Source organism: Procambarus clarkii, chromosome 81 (assembly GCF_040958095.1).
Source record: "Procambarus clarkii isolate CNS0578487 chromosome 81, FALCON_Pclarkii_2.0, whole genome shotgun sequence".
In the NCBI taxonomy this organism is placed as follows: Eukaryota; Metazoa; Arthropoda; class Malacostraca; order Decapoda; family Cambaridae; genus Procambarus; species Procambarus clarkii.
The window spans coordinates 16905104-16924972 of record NC_091230.1 but is presented as its reverse complement, the minus strand read 5'-3'; the positions used below and the strand labels follow the sequence as shown (position 1 = coordinate 16924972).

The following is a 19869-nucleotide window of genomic DNA, read 5'->3' as shown; positions in this document are numbered from 1 at the left end:
ATATCTATCTTGAGGTTATCTTGAGATGATTTTGGGGCTTTAGTGTCCCCGCGGCCCGGTCCTCGACCAAGCCTCCACCTCCAGGAAGCAGCCCGTGACAGCTGACTAACACCCAGGTACCTATTTTACTGCTAGGTAACAGGGGCATAGGGTTCTGCTCACTAACACCAGCCTCAACCCGTCTTCAGACAAAGTCCATTCCATCCTGCGGTCGACACCAAAGACGCAGTCATCAATTTTAACATTCTGTTCATTCAAAACAGGAATTTTCTCAAATATAAATTACTATTATTATTATTGTTATATATTAGCATATTGTGCATATTTAGACATTGTTAAGTTAGATGTTTAGGTTCTGTTGGTGATTATTTGTATTTGTAGTATGTGGATGAAACATTTACAGCGTTGTAGTTCGAACAAAATTCGTCAGTGAAGCACTTGTTCTGGAAGCGTTCGAACGTCAACAATTGTGAGTCGTGTGTAAACCGTTTTTCATTCGTACACTTGGGATTTGGCGGGTGCATGGAATGGACTTTGGCCTTTGTTTATGAGGACGGGCTGCCAGCCCATGGTGTTCAGTGTGAACCATCCTGGTGGGTGACGCAGCTGACCAAACACTTGGTAGATTTCTGAGAGAACACAGCCTATCACCCTCTGGAAGGTTACTAAGGCCTATCACTCTCTGGAGGGTTATTAAGGCCTATCATCCTCTGGGGTGTTATTAAGGCTTATCAACCTATGGAGGTTTACTAAGGCCTATTAACCTCAAGAGGGCTATCAAAGCTTATTAACCTCTAGAATGTTATTAAAGCCTATCAACCTCTGGGGGGTTATTAATGCCACTCAACCTCTGTAGAGTTAAGACCACACACCACAGCTTACTGACCAACCAGCAAGTATACTCTGGTCTTGAACACAGTTCAGGACTAAAGTAAACTCACAGGGGTATGTACTCCGAAAAGCAGGGTATACCTTCCGGTGTATACACGTGACATACTAATATGGAGTATTTTACGTGGTTCAGTCCTAATAATCCTTCTTATTTGAAGTTTAATCTGAACATTAAGAGAACACTTCTTGAAAAGATGGATCTTATGTGCTATTTTGCCTTCAGTTTGGGTTGTGTATATATATACATTGTGTAGTATGAGAGTTGGATACAGCGAAATCTTCTTTAAGGAAATCCGTCATCACCCAACATGCGTCATTCATATCTAAACATTATCTACACGTTTTGCATCACGCTGTTCCAGTACCATACATGTTTAGGTTTAGTTTAACCTCTCTTAAGAGGCCTTTACACTTGCTAGTCAAACTTTCTCACAGGCTTCCTTAAAATATATTTATGCTCCTAATTTAGACGCAAAATATTCTTGGAAAATACAATATGAGCAAAGTGTAGTCACTTGCAGGGTGTTGCTGTAACTGGTAGTCGTCTTAAACACACAAGTTATCGACAATTTTCTTGATTTGTGCGAAGTAAAAATATAATAACTAAACAAAGATTAGGGACGAGCGAGGGGCCATCTTGATGCATCCTGTCTCTGGAGGAAACGACTGCTGGTGGTGTGTCCAAGCTGTCTCCCAGTCCCCCCGTGGTCCTTCACCAGACTGGTGCCCCTGTGTGTACTCCTCTACATCACCCATCACGTGCCCTGTGAGTACCTCTCCACACCACCCATCTAGTGCCCTGTGAGTACCCCTCCACATCACCCATCACGTGCCCTGTGAGTACCTCTCCACACCACCCATCTCGTGCCCTGTGAGTACCTCTCTACACCACCCATCTCGTGCCCTGTGAGTACCCCTCCACACCACCCATCTAGTGCCCTGTGAGTACCCCTCCACATCACCCATCTCGTGCCCTGTGAGTAGTGTGTGATAGCCAGGACAATGATGGATGACTGAGGCTCGCGGACAAGAGTCGATAATCAGCTGGGGTTTATTTTAATGTATGTGGTAAGGACTGTTTTATTTTAATGTAGTTGTCCTTACCAAGTTATAATTTCAAAGCATTTGTGAAGCCCGTAAGGCCCTTCATAGCTATCAATTGACCAGGATGCAACCCACAACAGTTGGTCATATCCCAGATACCTATTTACTCTCGGAGTAAACAGAACCATCGGGTGTAAAGAAACGTGGCCCAAAGTCTCGTCTGTCCTGGATTCGAACCCGGGATCAATTAGTTGTAAGTTGACGGCACTATTGTTTACCAGAGCAAGAGACGATAATTACAAATAAATAACCATAAAAAGTTAGAGTGAATATAAAAGGTCACATTGTTGTTATCGAGAGGTCAAGACCGGCGACCTTTGACACTTCCTGTGCCTCTGGAGGTTGACGCCACATCCTGGCACCGTCACCTTCTCACGCTACAAGTTTCCTCATATAACTCACGGTTTACCAAACAGCAAAAATAAGGAAACTCAAAAGTAACGAACAGGTAATTACCAAAAGAAGGCGCCATGCCGGGAAGACCGCGTAGCACCGATCAAAAGTAATGACTACAACATGAATGATATCCTCCAGCAGCTCTTGCTTATCCTGCCACTGTGAAGGCAGCACTCTGGATAACAAGCAGTGATAGAACACACACACACACACACACTAATGCAGTCGGGAGTCGCTGCATTACACAATCGACAGCTGGTAATGCTTAGCTCAAGAGCTAGAGCTTGACCCCTGCAAGACCATACTGGCGAGTACAATCAACGTTGACTTGTCAACCGGAAAATCATTAATTCCTCACACACACACTCACTGTCGTCAGCCGTTGAAGTACTATGGGGTCTCCAGCCAAACAAAATAACTGATTTAGTTAAGAACATCACTGACTTGGCTCAAATCTGTCAGGACCTCATGCGCCACAGCATCACTGGAAGCCTGACCAAAGTCTCAATAAATGTTTAGGGATAGATAAAAAGTCTAGCATAAAATACACAAGTTTACTGGAACATATAAAACAGATCACATATGTTGGCGAGGACCCAACATGGCGAGGACCCAACATGGCGAGGACCCAACATAGCGAGGACCCAACATGGCGAGGACCCAACATGGCGAGGACCCAACATGGCGAGGACCCAACATAGCGAGGACCCAACATGGCGAGGACCCAACATAGCGAGGACCCAACATGGCGAGGACCCAACATGGCGAGGACCCAACATGGCGAGGACCCAACATGGCGAGGACCCAACATGGCGAGGACCCAACATGGCGAGGACGCAACAGGGCGAGGACCCAACATGGCGAGTACCCAACCACACTCGACTGTCAGGCTAAAGATGACATACCACCAATGATACATGTCCATCACCAGGAGAGGAGTTAACAGACTCCGGGGTCATGGGAACACTTCACGTTGCTCATATATTAACATTTGAGCATTTATTGAGAATTTGTATTTATATTATATATGGTACACGATTTGTTATTATTGTTCAAGCTCACTTTATTAAATTTTCGTAATTGGTTATTTACATTATTGTTTGTGTTATAATTCATTGTCGCTAATGCGACCAGCAAATATAAATCATATATAATCCCATATTTATATTGTAATATAACCACTTGCTATATCTGGTTCTGAAATGTTATTTTTTCTTAGGGGGAACAGCTTTATAATCAGTTAGTATACACCATTTTCGCAATATCCGGATACGCATGACAGTGTAAACCACGAGATACTCTTCCTGAGTATACTTGATCTACCTTGAGCATGTGTTACTCTAGGAAGCTTAGCATGTTGATGAGACTTAGGAGTTGTTTACAGTTGCTGAAGCTGTGTAAGAGGTGTACAAGCCTGCTCACTGGATGGGTATGGGGTGCCTCTGTAACCTTTCTTCTACCGCTCATAACATGGGTATGGGTACCCTTCTAGCAGTATGGGGGTCCATAATAAACTCATCACCTTATCCTACAGGTGGCAGTGGCCGGGCAAGATGGCCGCCAGGACTGCCAAACGTCTCATCATCATACTGAGTAAGTCTACTCATCATCTTTATAGTGTAATAATACAATGAGCGCTGCTGACCTCTCCTGACCCCTTCCAAGTGATAGATACTCGTAAAGACTTGGCGCTTTCTCCTTCATAGCTCCCTTCCTCCTTACTTGACCAGACCCTCCTTACTCTGTTCTGGTATATGACTAACCTGAGATGTTAAAGCTAACTTGAGTTGGTGTTGAGCTCTATATCAACTTAAACAAGCTCTTGTAACACATCATTGTTTAGATATATAACGACAGATAACACGTGTGTGTGAGTATAAGACTGGTATTGTATTTCTAACTGTTGTTCTCATAACATAACGTTGCCCATATATAATGATATATCGTGTGAGTATAGGAGCAGTATTGTATCTCTATAACTGCTGTTGTTGTCATTTTGCAGTGAGTGTTGGCGTCTACGGCTGTCTCTCGCTCTCCCTGTAAGTTTACTCAACGTTATCACTTATAACTCTACAGGTATATGATATATGTAGTGCTTACGTGTGCTCTGTGTTGTCTTAGTACATTATACGTCATGTGATGTACTCACAGTGTAGCAGTGACTGGTAGGAGACAAACGCTATAACATTGTGAGGTGAGAGAACTGTGCAATAGTGAGAGGTGAGAGAACTGTGCAATAGTGAGAGGTGAGAGAACTGTGCAATAGTGAAAGGTGAGACACTCACCTCACCCAGGTATTTGTGTTGTCTTGACGCAGGTATCTGAGTTATGTGAATGTGTTGCTATAATTAATGTTGTCTACACAGATAACTCCCACTAAGGTACAGGTTGTGACTGACAGTCTGTGGTCGCGGGTTCGAGGCATCTAAGTCCTCCACTTGATTGTCTCATTATCGTCCTTTGTTGATAACATTAATGATTGTTGAAAATGTCTTCTTCTTGAGCAAAGTTTTGGGGTTTCAGGCCAAGAATTTTTTTTGTCTTAGGTTAATATTTTGTTTGCTTGCTTTTTTGTTCCTTCCTTATACCCAAATATTTGGACAGGAACGTTGACGACGACTCCTCAGGTGTGACAGTATCACCTGTCAGGTCCCCCCGACGGTCTCTCAGGTCCACCACCACCAGGGCGCCGGACATCACCATGGTGTACCCGGCCCTGGGCAACTTCACTGGTAGAGTGCTCGCCTACTGTGTCCCCGGCCACCCGTCACAACGTATGGAGGCCCACATTGTGCCAGGCTACTATAGCAGTCCCACCATTCAACGTAAGTATTAACTCAAGTGCCACAAGTCACTCTCCTATGACGGCCTTAATCCCTCTATCACCTTAAAACACCATACTACCTTTTGTGGACGATTATCACGGGCGTTATTTATGATAAGAATTACTTAACACATTCATGTTCATGTCACACTGAGGGTGACAGGTATTGTACAAGTTTATCATAATGTTGAGTATGATACATCCAGTGATCCACAGGTGACGGGGATGGCAGTGTACGACTCAAGTGGGGGACGGGTGTGGAGATAACAGCCCGAGGAGTGGTGTGTAGCGCCCTTGGAACTCCTCCTCACTACAACGTCTCCGCCCCACTCATGAATAATGGAGGTAATGTTCACAGCTTAACCCGAGTTACCTGTAGAAACCGACCAGCCAAGGGCCATTATAGTCAGCCTGGGGCCAGTATGGTCAGCCCGGGGCCAGTATGGTCAGCCGCGGCTCAGTATGGCCAAGCAGGCACCAGTATGGCCAGCCCGCCCGTTTTCGTGAGCGTTCCTAACGTCAAAAAACTGTCGTGCTAAAGTGCGTTATTCAAACCATAGTGGACCCCTGGACAGAAAACGGGACATTAACAATTTCGTGAGCACCGACCATTTTCTGGTACGACAGATTTTAGTCTTAAGTAAAATTTGTCAAATTTGGGTCGTGCTATTAGGACGGGTTGCAGAAAGTCTGGTGTTAGTAAGAGCCACTACTGGAGAGGACAGTGTACGAAGCGTTTACTTACAATAAGTGTACCAACATGCTCTGAACCACCCAGCCAATCGTTGTGAAAACTATCTAGCGATGGAGTAAATATTTCATGCATCTGGAACGATGAAGATTTGGAAACAACTGGAAGCTCGCCAGGAAATGTTCATTAGTCAATGAGGCGGCCAAATCTAGTTAAAACAGTCAGTGTGGCGGCCAGATTCAGTTGGGACAGTCAGTGTGGCGGCCAGATCCAGTTGGGACAGTCAGTGTGGCGGCCAGATCCAGTTGGGACAGTCAATTGGTGACCTGTCAGTATACTGTACTTGGTGGCTCATGACTGGTGACCTAACTGTCAGTATACAAATTTCAGAATATTTATGTAACGTTCAACATATATTGTTTTGTGAATAGGCTTTAACTGTTTCTCATTGTGACTATTTTCACCATTATATATCTCTCACTCTCCCCGTGTGTCTCACTGTATCTCTCACTGTTCTCAGCCTGGTACGTGCCGGAGCAGCTGAGTGTGACGGTCAGTAAGGGTGAGGACCTCCGTCTGAGGTTCACACTGCGGGACAGAACAACACCTCGTCAGGTCCTGTGGCAGAAGGAACCCGTCAGTAGTAACGGATGGCAGCCATCTAAATCTAACCTCACGGACGACAACCAGTTCATCATCCCGGCAGACAAGCTCACCGGCTCTGGCTTCTATTCTGTTATACCCTACACCAGCGCAAAAGCACCAGGGAGTGACAAGAAACAGTTTGGTACCTTCAGTCTGCTGGTGAGAGGTGAGCAGCGGCTACAACACCACGTCTAGTAATTGATATTCATCCATAATATTTACCTGCGGGGTTTGGAAGCTGGAAGTTATGTCTCGGTGAACATAATTGTTGTAACTTGTGGTATTGTTATGTTTACATTATTCCTCATGACTTGTAACACCAACATAAACCTGAGACATGACTTGTAACACCCAACATAAACCTGAGACATGACTTGTAACACCCAACATAGACCTGACACATGACTTGTAACACAACATAGACCTGACACATGACTTGTAACACCCAACATAGACCTGACACATGACTTGTAACACAACATAGACCTGACACATGACTTGTAACACAACATAGACCTGACACATGACTTGTAACACCCAACATAGACCTGACACATGACTTGTAACACAACATAGACCTGACACATGACTTGTAACACCCAACATAGACCTGACACATGACTTGTAACACCCAACATAGACCTGACACATGACTTGTAACACCCAACATAAACCTGAGACATGACTTGTAACACCCAACATAGACCTGACACATGACTTGTAACACCCAACATAGACCTGACACATGACTTGTAACACCCAACATAGACCTGACACATGACTTGTAACACCCAACATAGACCTGACACATGACTTGTAACACCCAACATAGACCTGACACATGACTTGTAACACCCAACATAAACCTGAGACATGACTTGTAACACCCAACATAGACCTGACACATGACTTGTAACACCCAACATAGACCTGACACATGACTTGTAACACCCAACAAAGACCTGACACATGACTTGTAACACCCAACAAAGACCTGAGACATGACTTGTAACACCCAACATAGACCTGAGACATGACTTGTAACACCCAACATAGACCTGATACATGACTTGTAACACCCAACATAGACCACACTTTAGTAATGTCACATTAACTGTTACAGAGTGTCCAGCTGGTCGCTATGGTAAAGGCTGCAATAAGTGGTGTCCTGACTGTATGTACGGCGGCGTCTGTCACCCCGTGACTGGCGAGTGTATATGTCCGCCTTACCTGTCTGGGGACCGTTGTCAGACCCGTGAGTGTGTGTGTCCCCCTTACCTGTCTGGGGGCCGTTGTCACACCCGTGAGTGTGTGTCCCCCTTACCTGTCTGGGGGCCGTTGTCAGACCCGTGTGTGTCCCCCTTACCTGTCTGGGGGGGGGTCTCTCTCACTACCCAGGGGAGTGTGCTGGTCCACTACCACAAGATGGCCTCACAAAATGCCAGTGAACCAGAGCGCCTTGTAGAAGTAATATGTATACACCATGAGACAAAATACGCTCATATGTATTTCCTATTCTAGTTGGAGTCCCCGGAGCTCAGAGTTCTCCTCACGCACCCTTACTGTTTCCTCACACACTCTCTCTACATCTAACCCCCCATCCCTGTAGTTTTATCCCACCCATGTCCTTCCTCCGCACGCACACACTCTCACACGCACTCCCCGTCTCCACCCTTCCTGCACACATACACACACACACACACACACATGAACGCGCGCGCACACACACACACACACGCGCACGCCCTCCCTATCTCCACCATCCCTGCACCCCCCCCCCCCCACCCCCGTCTCCACCCTCTCGGTCTCACCCATCACTAACCATTAATCTTTCACATTATCTTCAACACTAACCAAAAGGTTGCGTCCAGAATACAAATCTACCATCGTAAACGTATGTCTAAACGTATTAAAAATCAATATCTAAATTCACTATTATTTTAACTAAGGCTAAAGTCTATGGACTCTGCGCTCGATATTTAACTTCAACAGTCCTCGCCAAGCAGTGGCATTGGGGCCGACCCCATGTTGGAGGGGGCACAGGGCCGTTCCCCATGTTGAGGGGGGCATGGGGCCGACCGCATGTTGAGGGAGGGAGAGGGGTGGGGGGGGGGGAGCACGGGGCCGTTTCCCCATGTTCAGGGGGGCATGGGGCCGACGCTGACCCTGTGACACTCCCGATAAAATAACCATTTATCATATAAAGGTTAATGAGACTAGCCTTAGGCGTCTGTTCTCCCACCTCCCATATATTCTCTCTTATACCTCACATACATTCAAAATATACCCTATATGTACATCATATTTACTGTCAGTATGTGCCCTGTATGTATTATCGTATATACCTTCATATGTATCTCTTGGTCTGTACTGTATGGAGTACCCTCATATGTACGCCTGTACCACACACACGCCCCAGTGTACCTGTCCTCCCCCAGGGTGCGACAACACCATGATGGGTCGGGACTGTACCGTGAAGCTCCCTGAGCCCTGGGGAAAGCAGGTGTGTCTCCCACACCCGCTGGGGTGTCACTGCGCCCCGGGCTACACTGGCGACACATGCACCACAGGTAAGGCAACACTCTCCTTCAAATAATTTCAATAAACATTACAATTTTATCATTATTGTTGTGTTAGTATAAATGTTACCACAATTATCAGCGACAGTTGTAGTAGCAGTGACAGTCGTCGTCTTAGACGCGGAAGTTATCGTCACTAAGTCTTACTGAACTTACTAAGAGTGTAAGTAATAGCCGTGAGAGCTATGGTAGTACTAATTACGCATATTTCTACACAAGGGAGTCCAGCGTACAAAATATTACACATAACCACAACTATCCGTCTAAACTGTACGCTGTTCCCTACAAGGCTCAAGTGAATGGCATAACCTGATATAGCTCAGCTGACTTGGTTAGGCTGGTTGGTTGGTTTGTTTAACATGAAGAAGGTGGCTGTAAGGTGTAGAAACTTAGCAACTAGAGTCTCAACAAACACGAACTAACTCAAGGCGTCCTTCCTCGTCATTCTCACAATGGTCTTATTTCCGGGTTGATGAAGTCTGCCTCATCAACACTGCCTCATCAGAATCTTCTATTGCAGAAGAGGAACATAAGCATAAATTAAACTGCAGTAGGCCTATTGGCCTACGAGGCAGTTCCTATTCAAATACATGTACAGCCTACGTTTGAAACAATCCAACTAGCCACGTGTGTTACGTCAAGCGGGCAGTCTGAAGCTTGTAAGTTTAATATCAACAACTTGAGGAAGTTTGATCAATATTCCGAGACTTATCATAGTCTTAATAAGCGTCTATCTTATACATAAACAACTTGCTGGATCAGTAATTTGCCTGTTTAAACCAGAAGACACCAAGATCTTGAGACGCTATAGACTTCAAAGACTAATATAATCAGTAAGTCTGATATCATCAGTAAGTCTGATATCATCAGTAAGTCTGATATCATCAGTAAGTCTGATATCATCAGTAAGTCTGATATCATCAGTAAGTCTGATATCATCAGTAAGTCTGATATCATCAGTAAGTCTGATATCATCAGTAAGTCTGATATCATCAGTAAGTTTGATATCATCAGTAAGTCTATCATCAGTAAGTCTGATATCATCAGTAAGTCTGATATCATCAGTAAGTCTGATATCATCAGTAAGTCTGATATCATCAGTAAGTCTGATATCATCAGTAAGTCTGATATCATCAGTAAGTCTGATATCATCAGTAAGTCTGATATCATCAGTAAGTCTGATATCATCAGTAAGTCTGATATCATCAGTAAGTCTGATATCATCAGTAAGTCTGATATCATCAGTAAGTTTGATATCATCAGTAAGTCTGATGGTTAAATGTGTAGATGTTAAATGTTAAATGGTTCTGATATAGTATTAGACATATAGTTCAGTTAGCAACAGTAAACCAATAAGAGTAGCAGTAGCAGGGACAGCAGCTCTTATATAAATATGTGTTGATGTATTAACATGTTTAACCTGTGAGGAAGAGTGTGGACGAGACCGCTGGGGTGTGGAGTGTTCCCAGACATGCCGCCACCACTGTCAAGGTGACTGTCACCCCCACAACGGTTACTGTCACTCACCAGGACCAGCTGACTGTGCCGGAGGTCAGTGTCACTCTTATGTGTTCGTTAGTGATTGTGTAGTGTGTGTGTGTTTGTGTGTGTGTTTGTGTGTGTGTTGTGTGTGTGTTGTGTGTTGTGTGTTGTGTGTGTGTGTGTGTAGTGTGTGTGTGTGTGTGTGTGTGTGTGTGTGTGTGTGTGTGTGTGTGTGTGTGTGTGTGTGTGTGTGTGTTGTGTGTGTGTGTTGTGTGTGTAGTGTGTGTGTGTGTGTGTGTGTGTGTGTGTGTGTGTGTGTGTGTGTGTGTGTGTGTGTGTGTGTGTGTGTGTGTGTGTTGTGTGTGTAGTGTGTGTGTGTGTGTGTGTGTGTGTGTGTGTGTGTGTGTGTGTGTGTGTGTGTGTGTGTGTGTGTGTGTGTGTGTAATGAGAAAAAGTGAAGTGTTCACAGCAACAGGTGTTTATTGTTCACATCAGCTGTGTAATGAGACAGCTGCAATAATCACAACAAGTGTGTTGTGACACAACTATAGTGATCAGAACAGCTGTGTAGTAAGACACGTGCAGTGTTCACATCAGGTGTGTAGTAAAACAGGTGTGGTGTGCTCAACAGGTGATCTTGGGCTGCCACGACTCCGTCGGCCGCCACAAGTGATCAACGTGTCGTTGACCACGGCGAGGGTCACCTTTGATGGTTGGAACTCGGGTTATGACGACGGACACAAGGACGAGGACCATGTTATCACTTATAGACTGCAGTTATGGGTATGTTATCTTGATCTTGTTTGGTTACCCAGTATTATAGTTTAGGGCTGATGGTGAAGTTCATATATACTCTTATACTCTCACGAAGATTATAGTGATTATAATGTTAGTTGAGGACTGTGTGTACGAGAGAGAGAGAGAGAGAGAGAGAGAGAGAGAGAGAGAGAGAGAGAGAGAGAGAGAGAGAGAGAGAGAGAGAGAGAGAGAGAGAGAGAGAATGAAATACGACAATTATCAGCAGGAAGAGTGGGTACCAAGGTCTGGTGGACCCTGGGTAAAGACTGGAAGATTCCTAAGATACAATCCTGCCCCTAAACCCACCGCATGAACCATAAACAGTTCCCCTTCATTGTGAACTGCTCTTTGGTCTCCTATCTCCTAGTCCCATTTCCATAACTTTACATTTGCTCGTGTTGAACTCCAACCAGACAAAAACTCACCTCCTGGCAGATTGTCAAGATATATGGCAGCGATGGCCATACAGTATAATAAGATGATGTCCACCACTTTCTTATATCATTCAACATAGAGAAGACAGTGAGGGTCCGGATAAGGTCAGCTCGAGACTGTCATTCACGTGTTCCCGTCAGCTGTAAACACCTGTCACTCACTTCTTCGCCAAGATCACAGCACAAGACCCTCACTATGGAAGGTTCTACACCAAGATCACAGCACAAGACCCTCACTATGGAAGGTTCTACACCAAGATCACAACACAAGGTCCTCACTATGGAAGGTTCTACACCAAGATCACAGCACAAGGTCCTCACTATGGAAGGTTCTACACCAAGATCACAACACAAGACCCTCACTATGGAAGGTTCTACACCAAGATCACAGCACAAGACCCTCACTATGGAAGGTTCTACACCAAGATCACAACACAAGGTCCTCACTATGGAAGGTTCTACACCAAGATCACAGCACAAGGTCCTCACTATGGAAGGTTCTACACCAAGATCACAACACAAGACCCTCACTATGGAAGGTTCTACACCAAGATCACAGCACAAGGTCCTCACTATGGAAGGTTCTACACCAAGATCACAGCACAAGACCCTCACTATGGAAGGTTCTACACCAAGATCACAACACAAGACCCTCACTATGGAAGGTTCTACACCAAGATCACAGCACAAGACCCTCACTATGGAAGGTTCTACACCAAGATCACAACACAAGACCCTCACTATGGAAGGTTCTACACCAAGATCACAGCACAAGACCCTCACTATGGAAGGAGTAAAACGTTATCTCAGGCCACTAAAATAAGACCCAGTCATTGACCAGTAACTAGAGACCACAGTCCCGACTGTGACGATTATCTCACAACAATGACAACCTTTTACGACCATCTTACCTCGTGTGAGAGACAATATGGCTTCAGTAAAGATCGTTCTGCTGTTGATCTCTTCTTGCACCTCTCGACGTGACGGGTCCAAGATCAGCTGTGTTGTTGGACAACATTACTCGTGTCTGACACCTGGGGTGGCACCAGGTGTCTGACACCTGGGGTGGCACCAGGTGTCTGACACCAGGTGTGGCACCAGGGGCTCCTGGCCAAGCTTCACTACATCTGTTTCCAGGTTTATGATTTAAATGATATAATGAACACCTTTTATCCGACAATATTGACACTGGCCCTAAAGCAGCATGAAGGTGGCCTAAGAGTAATAAGCAGAGGGCGTGACTTGTGTTGACACAGTTACCTCATCACAAGCTCACAGTTGCCTCACCATAAGCTCACAGTTGCCTCACCATAACCTCACAGTTGCCTCACCATAACCTCACAGTTGCCTCACCATAACCTCACAGTTGCTCCTCACCATAAGCTCACAGTTGCCTCACCATAACCTCACAGTTGCCTCACCATAACCTCACAGTTGCCTCACCATAAGCTCACGGTTGCCTCACCATAAGCTCATATCATCCTTCACTCTGGTAAACTTCCTGATGTGTCAGAGCTGTCTCAGTGGTGGCCTCTAGCTCCTCACCTTCACCATGGTTTTGAATTCTAAATTAATTTAACAGGTTACGGACGAAGGAACAGAAAGTGCATTCTCGCAGACCGCAACACCTGGCCAACCCAACACTGTGAATGGCCTGCAACCGGCGACCGGATACAGCATGCAGGTGTTGTTGCAGGTGTCTAGGGACGGCAGGGGACAGGCATGTGTGGCAGACGGTACGGGACGGGAGAGAGTACACACTGTCAGTTTCAACACTCCCTGTCCCGACAGTAAGTACAGGAGTTCATGACGTCTTCCTGGTTGTTTGGTAGTTATGTTGATGGTACTGCTAGGTATTGGTAGATGGATCATCCATCTACTAGTACAGGCAGGTACTAGAAGATGATCACAGAGTACAGTACTGGTAGATACTAGTACACGGATCACAATATTATCATGGTGGTGTGTGACATCCACTTCCAATATTATCATGGTGGTGTGTGACATCCACTACCAATATTATCTTGGTGTGTGACATCCACTACTAATATTATCATGGTGGTGTGTGACATCCACTACCAATATTATCATGGTGGTGTCTGACATCCACTTCCAATATTATCATGGTGGTGTGTGACATCCACTACCAATATTATCATGGTGGTGTGTGACATCCACTACCAATATTATCATGGTGGTGTGTGACATCCACTTCCAATATTATCATGATGGTGTGTGACATCCACTACCAATATTATCATGGTGGTGTCAGACATCCACTACCAATATTATCATGGTGGTGTGTGACATCCACCACCAATATTATCATGGTGGTGTGTGACATCCACTTCCAATATTATCATGATGGTGTGTGACATCCACTACCAATATTATCATGGTGGTGTCAGACATCCACTACCAATATTATCATGGTGGTGTGTGACATCCACTACCAATATTATCATGGTGTGTGACATCCACTACCAATATTATCATGGTGGTGTGTGACATCCACTACCAATATTATCATGGTGTGTGACATCCACTTCCAATATTATCATGATGGTGTGTGACATCCACTACCAATATTATCATGGTGGTGTGTGACATCCACTACCAATATTATCATGGTGGTGTGTGACATCCACTACCAATATTATCATGGTGGTGTGTGACATCCACTACCAATATTATCATGGTGTGTGACATCCACTACCAATATTATCATGGTGGTGTGTGACATCCACTACCAATATTATCATGGTGGTGTGTGACATCCACTACCAATATTATCATGGTGGTGTGTGACATCCACTACCAATATTATCATGGTGTGTGACATCCACTACCAATATTATCTTGGTGGTGTGTGACATCCACTACCAATATTATCATGGTGGTGTGTGACATCCACTACCAATATTATCATGGTGGTGTGTGACATCCACTACCAATATTATCATGGTGGTGGCTGACATCCACTACCAATATTATCATGGTGTGTGACATCCACTACCAATATTATCATGTTGGTGTGTGACATCCACTACCAATATTATCATGGTGGTGTGTGACATCCACTTCCAATATTATCATGGTGGTGTGTGACATCCACTACCAATATTATCATGGTGTGTGACATCCACTACCAATATTATCATGTTGGTGTGTGACATCCACTACCAATATTATTATGGTGTGTGACATCCACCACCAATATTATCATGGTGTTGTGTGACATCCACTACCAATATTATCATGGTGGTGTGTGACATCCACCACCAATATCATGGTGGTGTGTGACATCCACTACCAATATTATCATGGTGTGTGACATCCACTACCAATATTATCATGGTGGTGTGTGACATCCACTTCCAATATTATCATGGTGGTGTGTGACATCCACTACCAATATTATCATGGTGTGTGACATCCACTACCAATATTATCATGGTGGTGTGTGACATCCACTTCCAATATTATCATGGTGGTGTGTGACATCCACTACCAATATTATCATGGTGGTGTGTGACATCCACTACCAATATTATCATGGTGGTGTGTGACATTCACTACCAATATTATCATGGTGGTGGCTGACATCCACTACCAATATTATCATGGTGGTGTGTGACATCCACTACCAATATTATCATGGTGGTGTGTGACATCCACTACCAATATTATCATGGTGTTGCCTTAACTCTCAATGTTTCAGCTCTAGAAGCACCATCCTGGATGAACGTCTCTGAGGTGACCAACAACAGCTTCTTAGTGACCTGGCAGGTGAGTGTAGTGAGAAACACACTATGTTTGAAGAGTAATTTATAATATATTGGGCATACTTTCTCCAAGACTGAAATCTGGAACATATCATAGTATCTTCTACTTCCACGCGTTTTCATGTATATTCTTCAGTTCGATAAAGACATAATTTAGTTTGGATGTGAGTTGTCTTGAAGTTTGAGCCGAGATAACAGTTGGATGTTAGTCTATGGTTAATCCCATGGGTAAAGGATAAGAAGTATCATGGCTAATATCACTCCTACAATAGTCTGTTAGTGATCTCTAAAGGAAAGGTGAGGTTTGTGGTGACCTGCAGAACAGGGAATGTTATCAGTCCAAGCAAAGTGTGAGCCACATGCCTGACTCAGGGAGTGTTAGTGTACCCCCCCCCCTTGCTCCAGACCTGGCACCAACCCCACGAGTCTCCAGCTGACGGCCCTCAACCTCATACGGCATTAGCTGGTGACGACCAAACTACACATCAGAGAATTGAGAAACGACAACTTTTCGGTCCCCGCTAGACCATATTCATCCCGTGTAATGCCACGTTATTGTGACTCATCGTCGGCATACGCTGGTCTCTCCGGGAGACTCCAGCAAAGATATAACGGTTCAGTGCCTATGAGGCGAGGCTCTAGAGCTAGGTCTAGGCTCTCCGTACACACACTAGATATGCACTACTAGGTAAGCACCGAAGTAACTAGAAGACTCATGAACTCGTTGGGATACTTCCTAACAAATAGGAAAAAAGAATTACAGTAAGACATGAAAACCGGAATGTGGGATGAATATTAGCAGAGTCCCACAAGGGTGGGTGCTGGAACCCGATATTAGCAGAGTCCCACAAGGGTGGGTGCTGGAACCCATGATATTAGCAGAGTCCCACAAGGGTGGGTGCTGGAACCCATGATATTAGCAGAGTCCCACAAGGGTGGGTGCTGGAACCCGATATTAGCAGAGTCCCACAAGGGTGGGTGCTGGAACCCATGATATTAGCAGTCCCACAAGGGTGGGTGTTGGAACCCGATATTAGCAGAGTCCCACAAGGGTGGGTGCTGGAACCCATGATATTAGCAGAGTCCCACAAGGGTGGGTGTTGGAACCCTGATATTAGCAGAGTCCCACAAGGGTGGGTGCTGGAACCCATGATATTAGCAGAGTCCCACAAGGGTGGGTGTTGGAACCCGATATTAGCAGAGTCCCACAAGGGTGGGTGCTGGAACCCATGATATTAGCAGAGTCCCACAAGGGTGGGTGTTGGAACCCATGATATTAGCAGAGTCCCACAAGGGTGGGTGTTGGAACCCATGATATTAGCAGAGTCCCACAAGGGTGGGTGTTGGAACCCATGATATTAGCAGAGTCCCACAAGGGTGGGTGTTGGAACCCATGATATTAGCAGAGTCCCACAAGGGTGGGTGCTGGAACCCATGATATTAGCAGAGTCCCACAAGGGTGGGTGTTGGAACCCATGATATTAGCAGAGTCCCACAAGGGTGGGTGTTGGAACCCATGATATTAGCAGAGTCCCACAAGGGTGAGTGTTGGAACCCATGATATTAGCAGAGTCCCACAAGGGTGAGTGCTGGAACCCATGATATTAGCAGAGTCCCACAAGGGTGGGTGTTGGAACCCATGATATTAGCAGAGTCCCACAAGGGTGAGTGCTGGAACCCATGATATTAGCAGAGTCCCACAAGGGTGGGTGTTGGAACCCATGATATTAGCAGAGTCCCACAAGGGTGGGTGCTGGAACCCATGATATTAGCAGAGTCCCACAAGGGTGGGTGTTGGAACCGATGATATTAGTTGACCGAACTTAATATTGCGAGAGAAAAGGACCTGAGAAGGACCCGAGTTTGAGAAAGAAAAACGGTTCGCTACAAGACTGTTCCCTGAACTGAGGCGACTGAAGTAGAAAGATGGAAGGAAATGATCTTAATGACCCGGGAAGAAAGGAGACATATTGGGAATGTGTTTGTTACAAAGATCTCAGAGTTATTGATTAAATAGTTATAATGTTCAAGTTCAACAGTAAAGTAACGAGAGGTCACGCATGGAAGCTGGGCACTGGGATGAGCCGCAGGGATGTCAGGAAATACTTGTGTATGATCAGTAAGCTTAAGGAACGACCACGAGTAGGAAATAGTGGAGGCTTCCCTCTAAACAGTTTCAACAGTAGATGTCATAAGAAACACAGGTGTTAGGCGTCATTGCATTACAGTAGGGAAGGTGGGGCTCAGGAGGTGAAGCTGGAACCTTCAAACACTCTTAATTATGAACATTTTGTTAAGAAGTAACACGCTGCACTTCCCTTCTCCATGGTAACTTATGGTCCTCTCCCCACCCAGGACTTTCCATACAAGACCAAGTGCCGCCTGCAGTATGCCTTGGAGGTTAAGCCGGGACCCAACAACCAACACCATCACACCAAGCTAGTAGATGAGGCGGCCTACAGGGTGTCAGGTCTTCAGCCTTACACAGAGTACAAAATCAGAGTGTTCTCTGCTACCATTGGAACAAACATAAAGTACAGCACCACAGAACAACAAACAACTGTCACGACTCTACCACCAGGTGAGTGTGGGCGGTGGGAAGGAAGGCGCAGCCCAGGTGGGTGGGTGTTGTGGGTCGGTGTTGGTGGTCGGTGTTGGTGGTCGGTGTTGGTGGTCGGTGTTGGTGGTCGGTGTTGGGGGTCGGTGTTGGGGGTCGGTGTTGGGGGTCGGTGTTGGGGGTCGGTGTTGGGGGTCGGTGTTGGGGGTCGGTGTTGGGGGTCGGTGTTGGGGGTCGGTGTTGGGGGTCGGTGTTGGTGGTCGGTGTTGGTGGTCGGTGTTGGTGGTCGGTGTTGGTGGTCGGTGTTGGGGGTCGGTGTTGGGGGTCGGTGTTGGGGGTCGGTGTTGGGGGTCGGTGTTGGGGGTCGGTGTTGGGGGTCGGTGTTGGGGGTCGGTGTTGGTGGTCGGTGTTGGTGGTCGGTGTTGGTGGTCGGTGTTGGTGGTCGGTGTTGGTGGTCGGTGTTGGGGGTCGGTGTTGGTGGTCGGTGTTGGTGGTCGGTGTTGGGGGTCGGTGTTGGTGGTCGGTGTTGTGGGGCCCTGGGAGGTGTGGGGGCCCTGGGAGGTGTGGGGCCCCTGGGAGGTGTGGGGCCCTGGGAGGTGTGGGGCCCTGGGAGGTGTGGGGCCCCTGGGAGGTGTGGGGCCCCTGGGAGGTGTGGGGCCCTGGGAGGTGTGGGGCCCTGGGAGGTGTGGGGCCCCTGGGAGGTGTGGGGCCCTGGGAGGTGTGGGGCCCTAATATACAGCAACAATAACGTGTCCCAATCAGTTCTCACTCCAGTTCCCCCCCCCCAGTACCTGGCCGTCCCGGGCTCTCTCTCAGCGGCGACACTCACCAGGTTGTGGCCACCTGGACCAGGCCACCTGGGGCCCTGGGCAACGTCACCTACCTGTACAGGTACAAGGTCAGTACTGGGGCAGCGTCACCTACCAGTACAGGTACAAGGTCAGTACTGGGGCAACGTCACCTACCAGTACAGGTACAAGGTCAGTACTGGGGCAGCGTCACCTACCAGTACAGGTACAAGGTCAGTACTGGGGCAACGTCACCTACCTGTACAGGTACAAGGTCAGTACTGGGGCAGCGTCTCCTACCAGTACAGGTACAAGGTCAGTACTGGGGCAGCGTCACCTACCAGTACAGGTACAAGGTCAGTACTGGGGCAGCGTCACCTACCAGTACAGGTACAAGGTCAGTACTGGGGCAACGTCACCTACCAGTACAGGTACAAGGTCAGTACTGGGGCAGCGTCACCTACCAGTACAGGTACAAGGTCAGTACTGGGGCAGCGTCACCTACCAGTACAGGTGTCTGTGTGTGTCTCTGGTGTGGTCATTGTTCCTGAGGGAGGGCGGTGTGTTGTGGAGTCTGCACATATGACATTAACCAGCCCATCCTCCTGTTTAGCTAATACTTATAGTAACCACGACGACCATAAATTGTCTATACAGTATACCTAAGTCATAAAAGTATTTGTGTGTACGTCTGATACCATACTACTTGTGTAAAGGAGGAAATCTATATGTTTATCTCTCAGAATGTTCGGTAATATGTTTATTGTTTGTGATGTGTGTGTATGTATGTATTAACACGATGTAGTGAACGGGGTGAGAATAGCTTGAGCTACCTCATCCCTTGGTGTGTATTTTACCTCAATAAACTTATTTCAATTTCAATTCAATTTCAATG

At 46.3% G+C, this 19869-nt stretch overlaps 1 protein-coding gene across 8 annotated transcripts in view; it reads left to right on the top strand.

Annotated features, from left to right (window-relative positions):
* Window positions 1-1422: 1422 nt before the first annotated feature.
* The window catches only part of LOC123773161 (receptor-type tyrosine-protein phosphatase mu), a 48041-nt gene continuing 29594 nt past the window's right edge, over window positions 1423-19869 (top strand). Inside the window, exons 1-14 of one of the 8 annotated variants that reach the window (XM_069315205.1) lie at window positions 1423-1692; window positions 3926-3984; window positions 4394-4430; window positions 4996-5216; window positions 5432-5560; window positions 6427-6717; window positions 7675-7806; window positions 8990-9121; window positions 10562-10681; window positions 11244-11395; window positions 13427-13634; window positions 15566-15633; window positions 17985-18210; window positions 18975-19084. In XM_069315205.1, coding sequence (XP_069171306.1) covers window positions 1532-1692; window positions 3926-3984; window positions 4394-4430; window positions 4996-5216; window positions 5432-5560; window positions 6427-6717; window positions 7675-7806; window positions 8990-9121; window positions 10562-10681; window positions 11244-11395; window positions 13427-13634; window positions 15566-15633; window positions 17985-18210; window positions 18975-19084 — 2046 coding nt within the window. In that variant the 5' untranslated portion in view covers window positions 1423-1531. Of the gene's footprint in view, window positions 1798-1835; window positions 1868-3925; window positions 3985-4393; window positions 4431-4995; window positions 5217-5431; window positions 5561-6426; window positions 6718-7674; window positions 7807-7876; window positions 7901-8989; window positions 9122-10561; window positions 10682-11243; window positions 11396-13426; window positions 13635-15565; window positions 15634-17984; window positions 18211-18974; window positions 19085-19869 lie in introns of those variants that run through there. The other 7 variants (XM_069315199.1, XM_069315200.1, XM_069315202.1 and 4 more) reach the window with 7 other exon arrangements.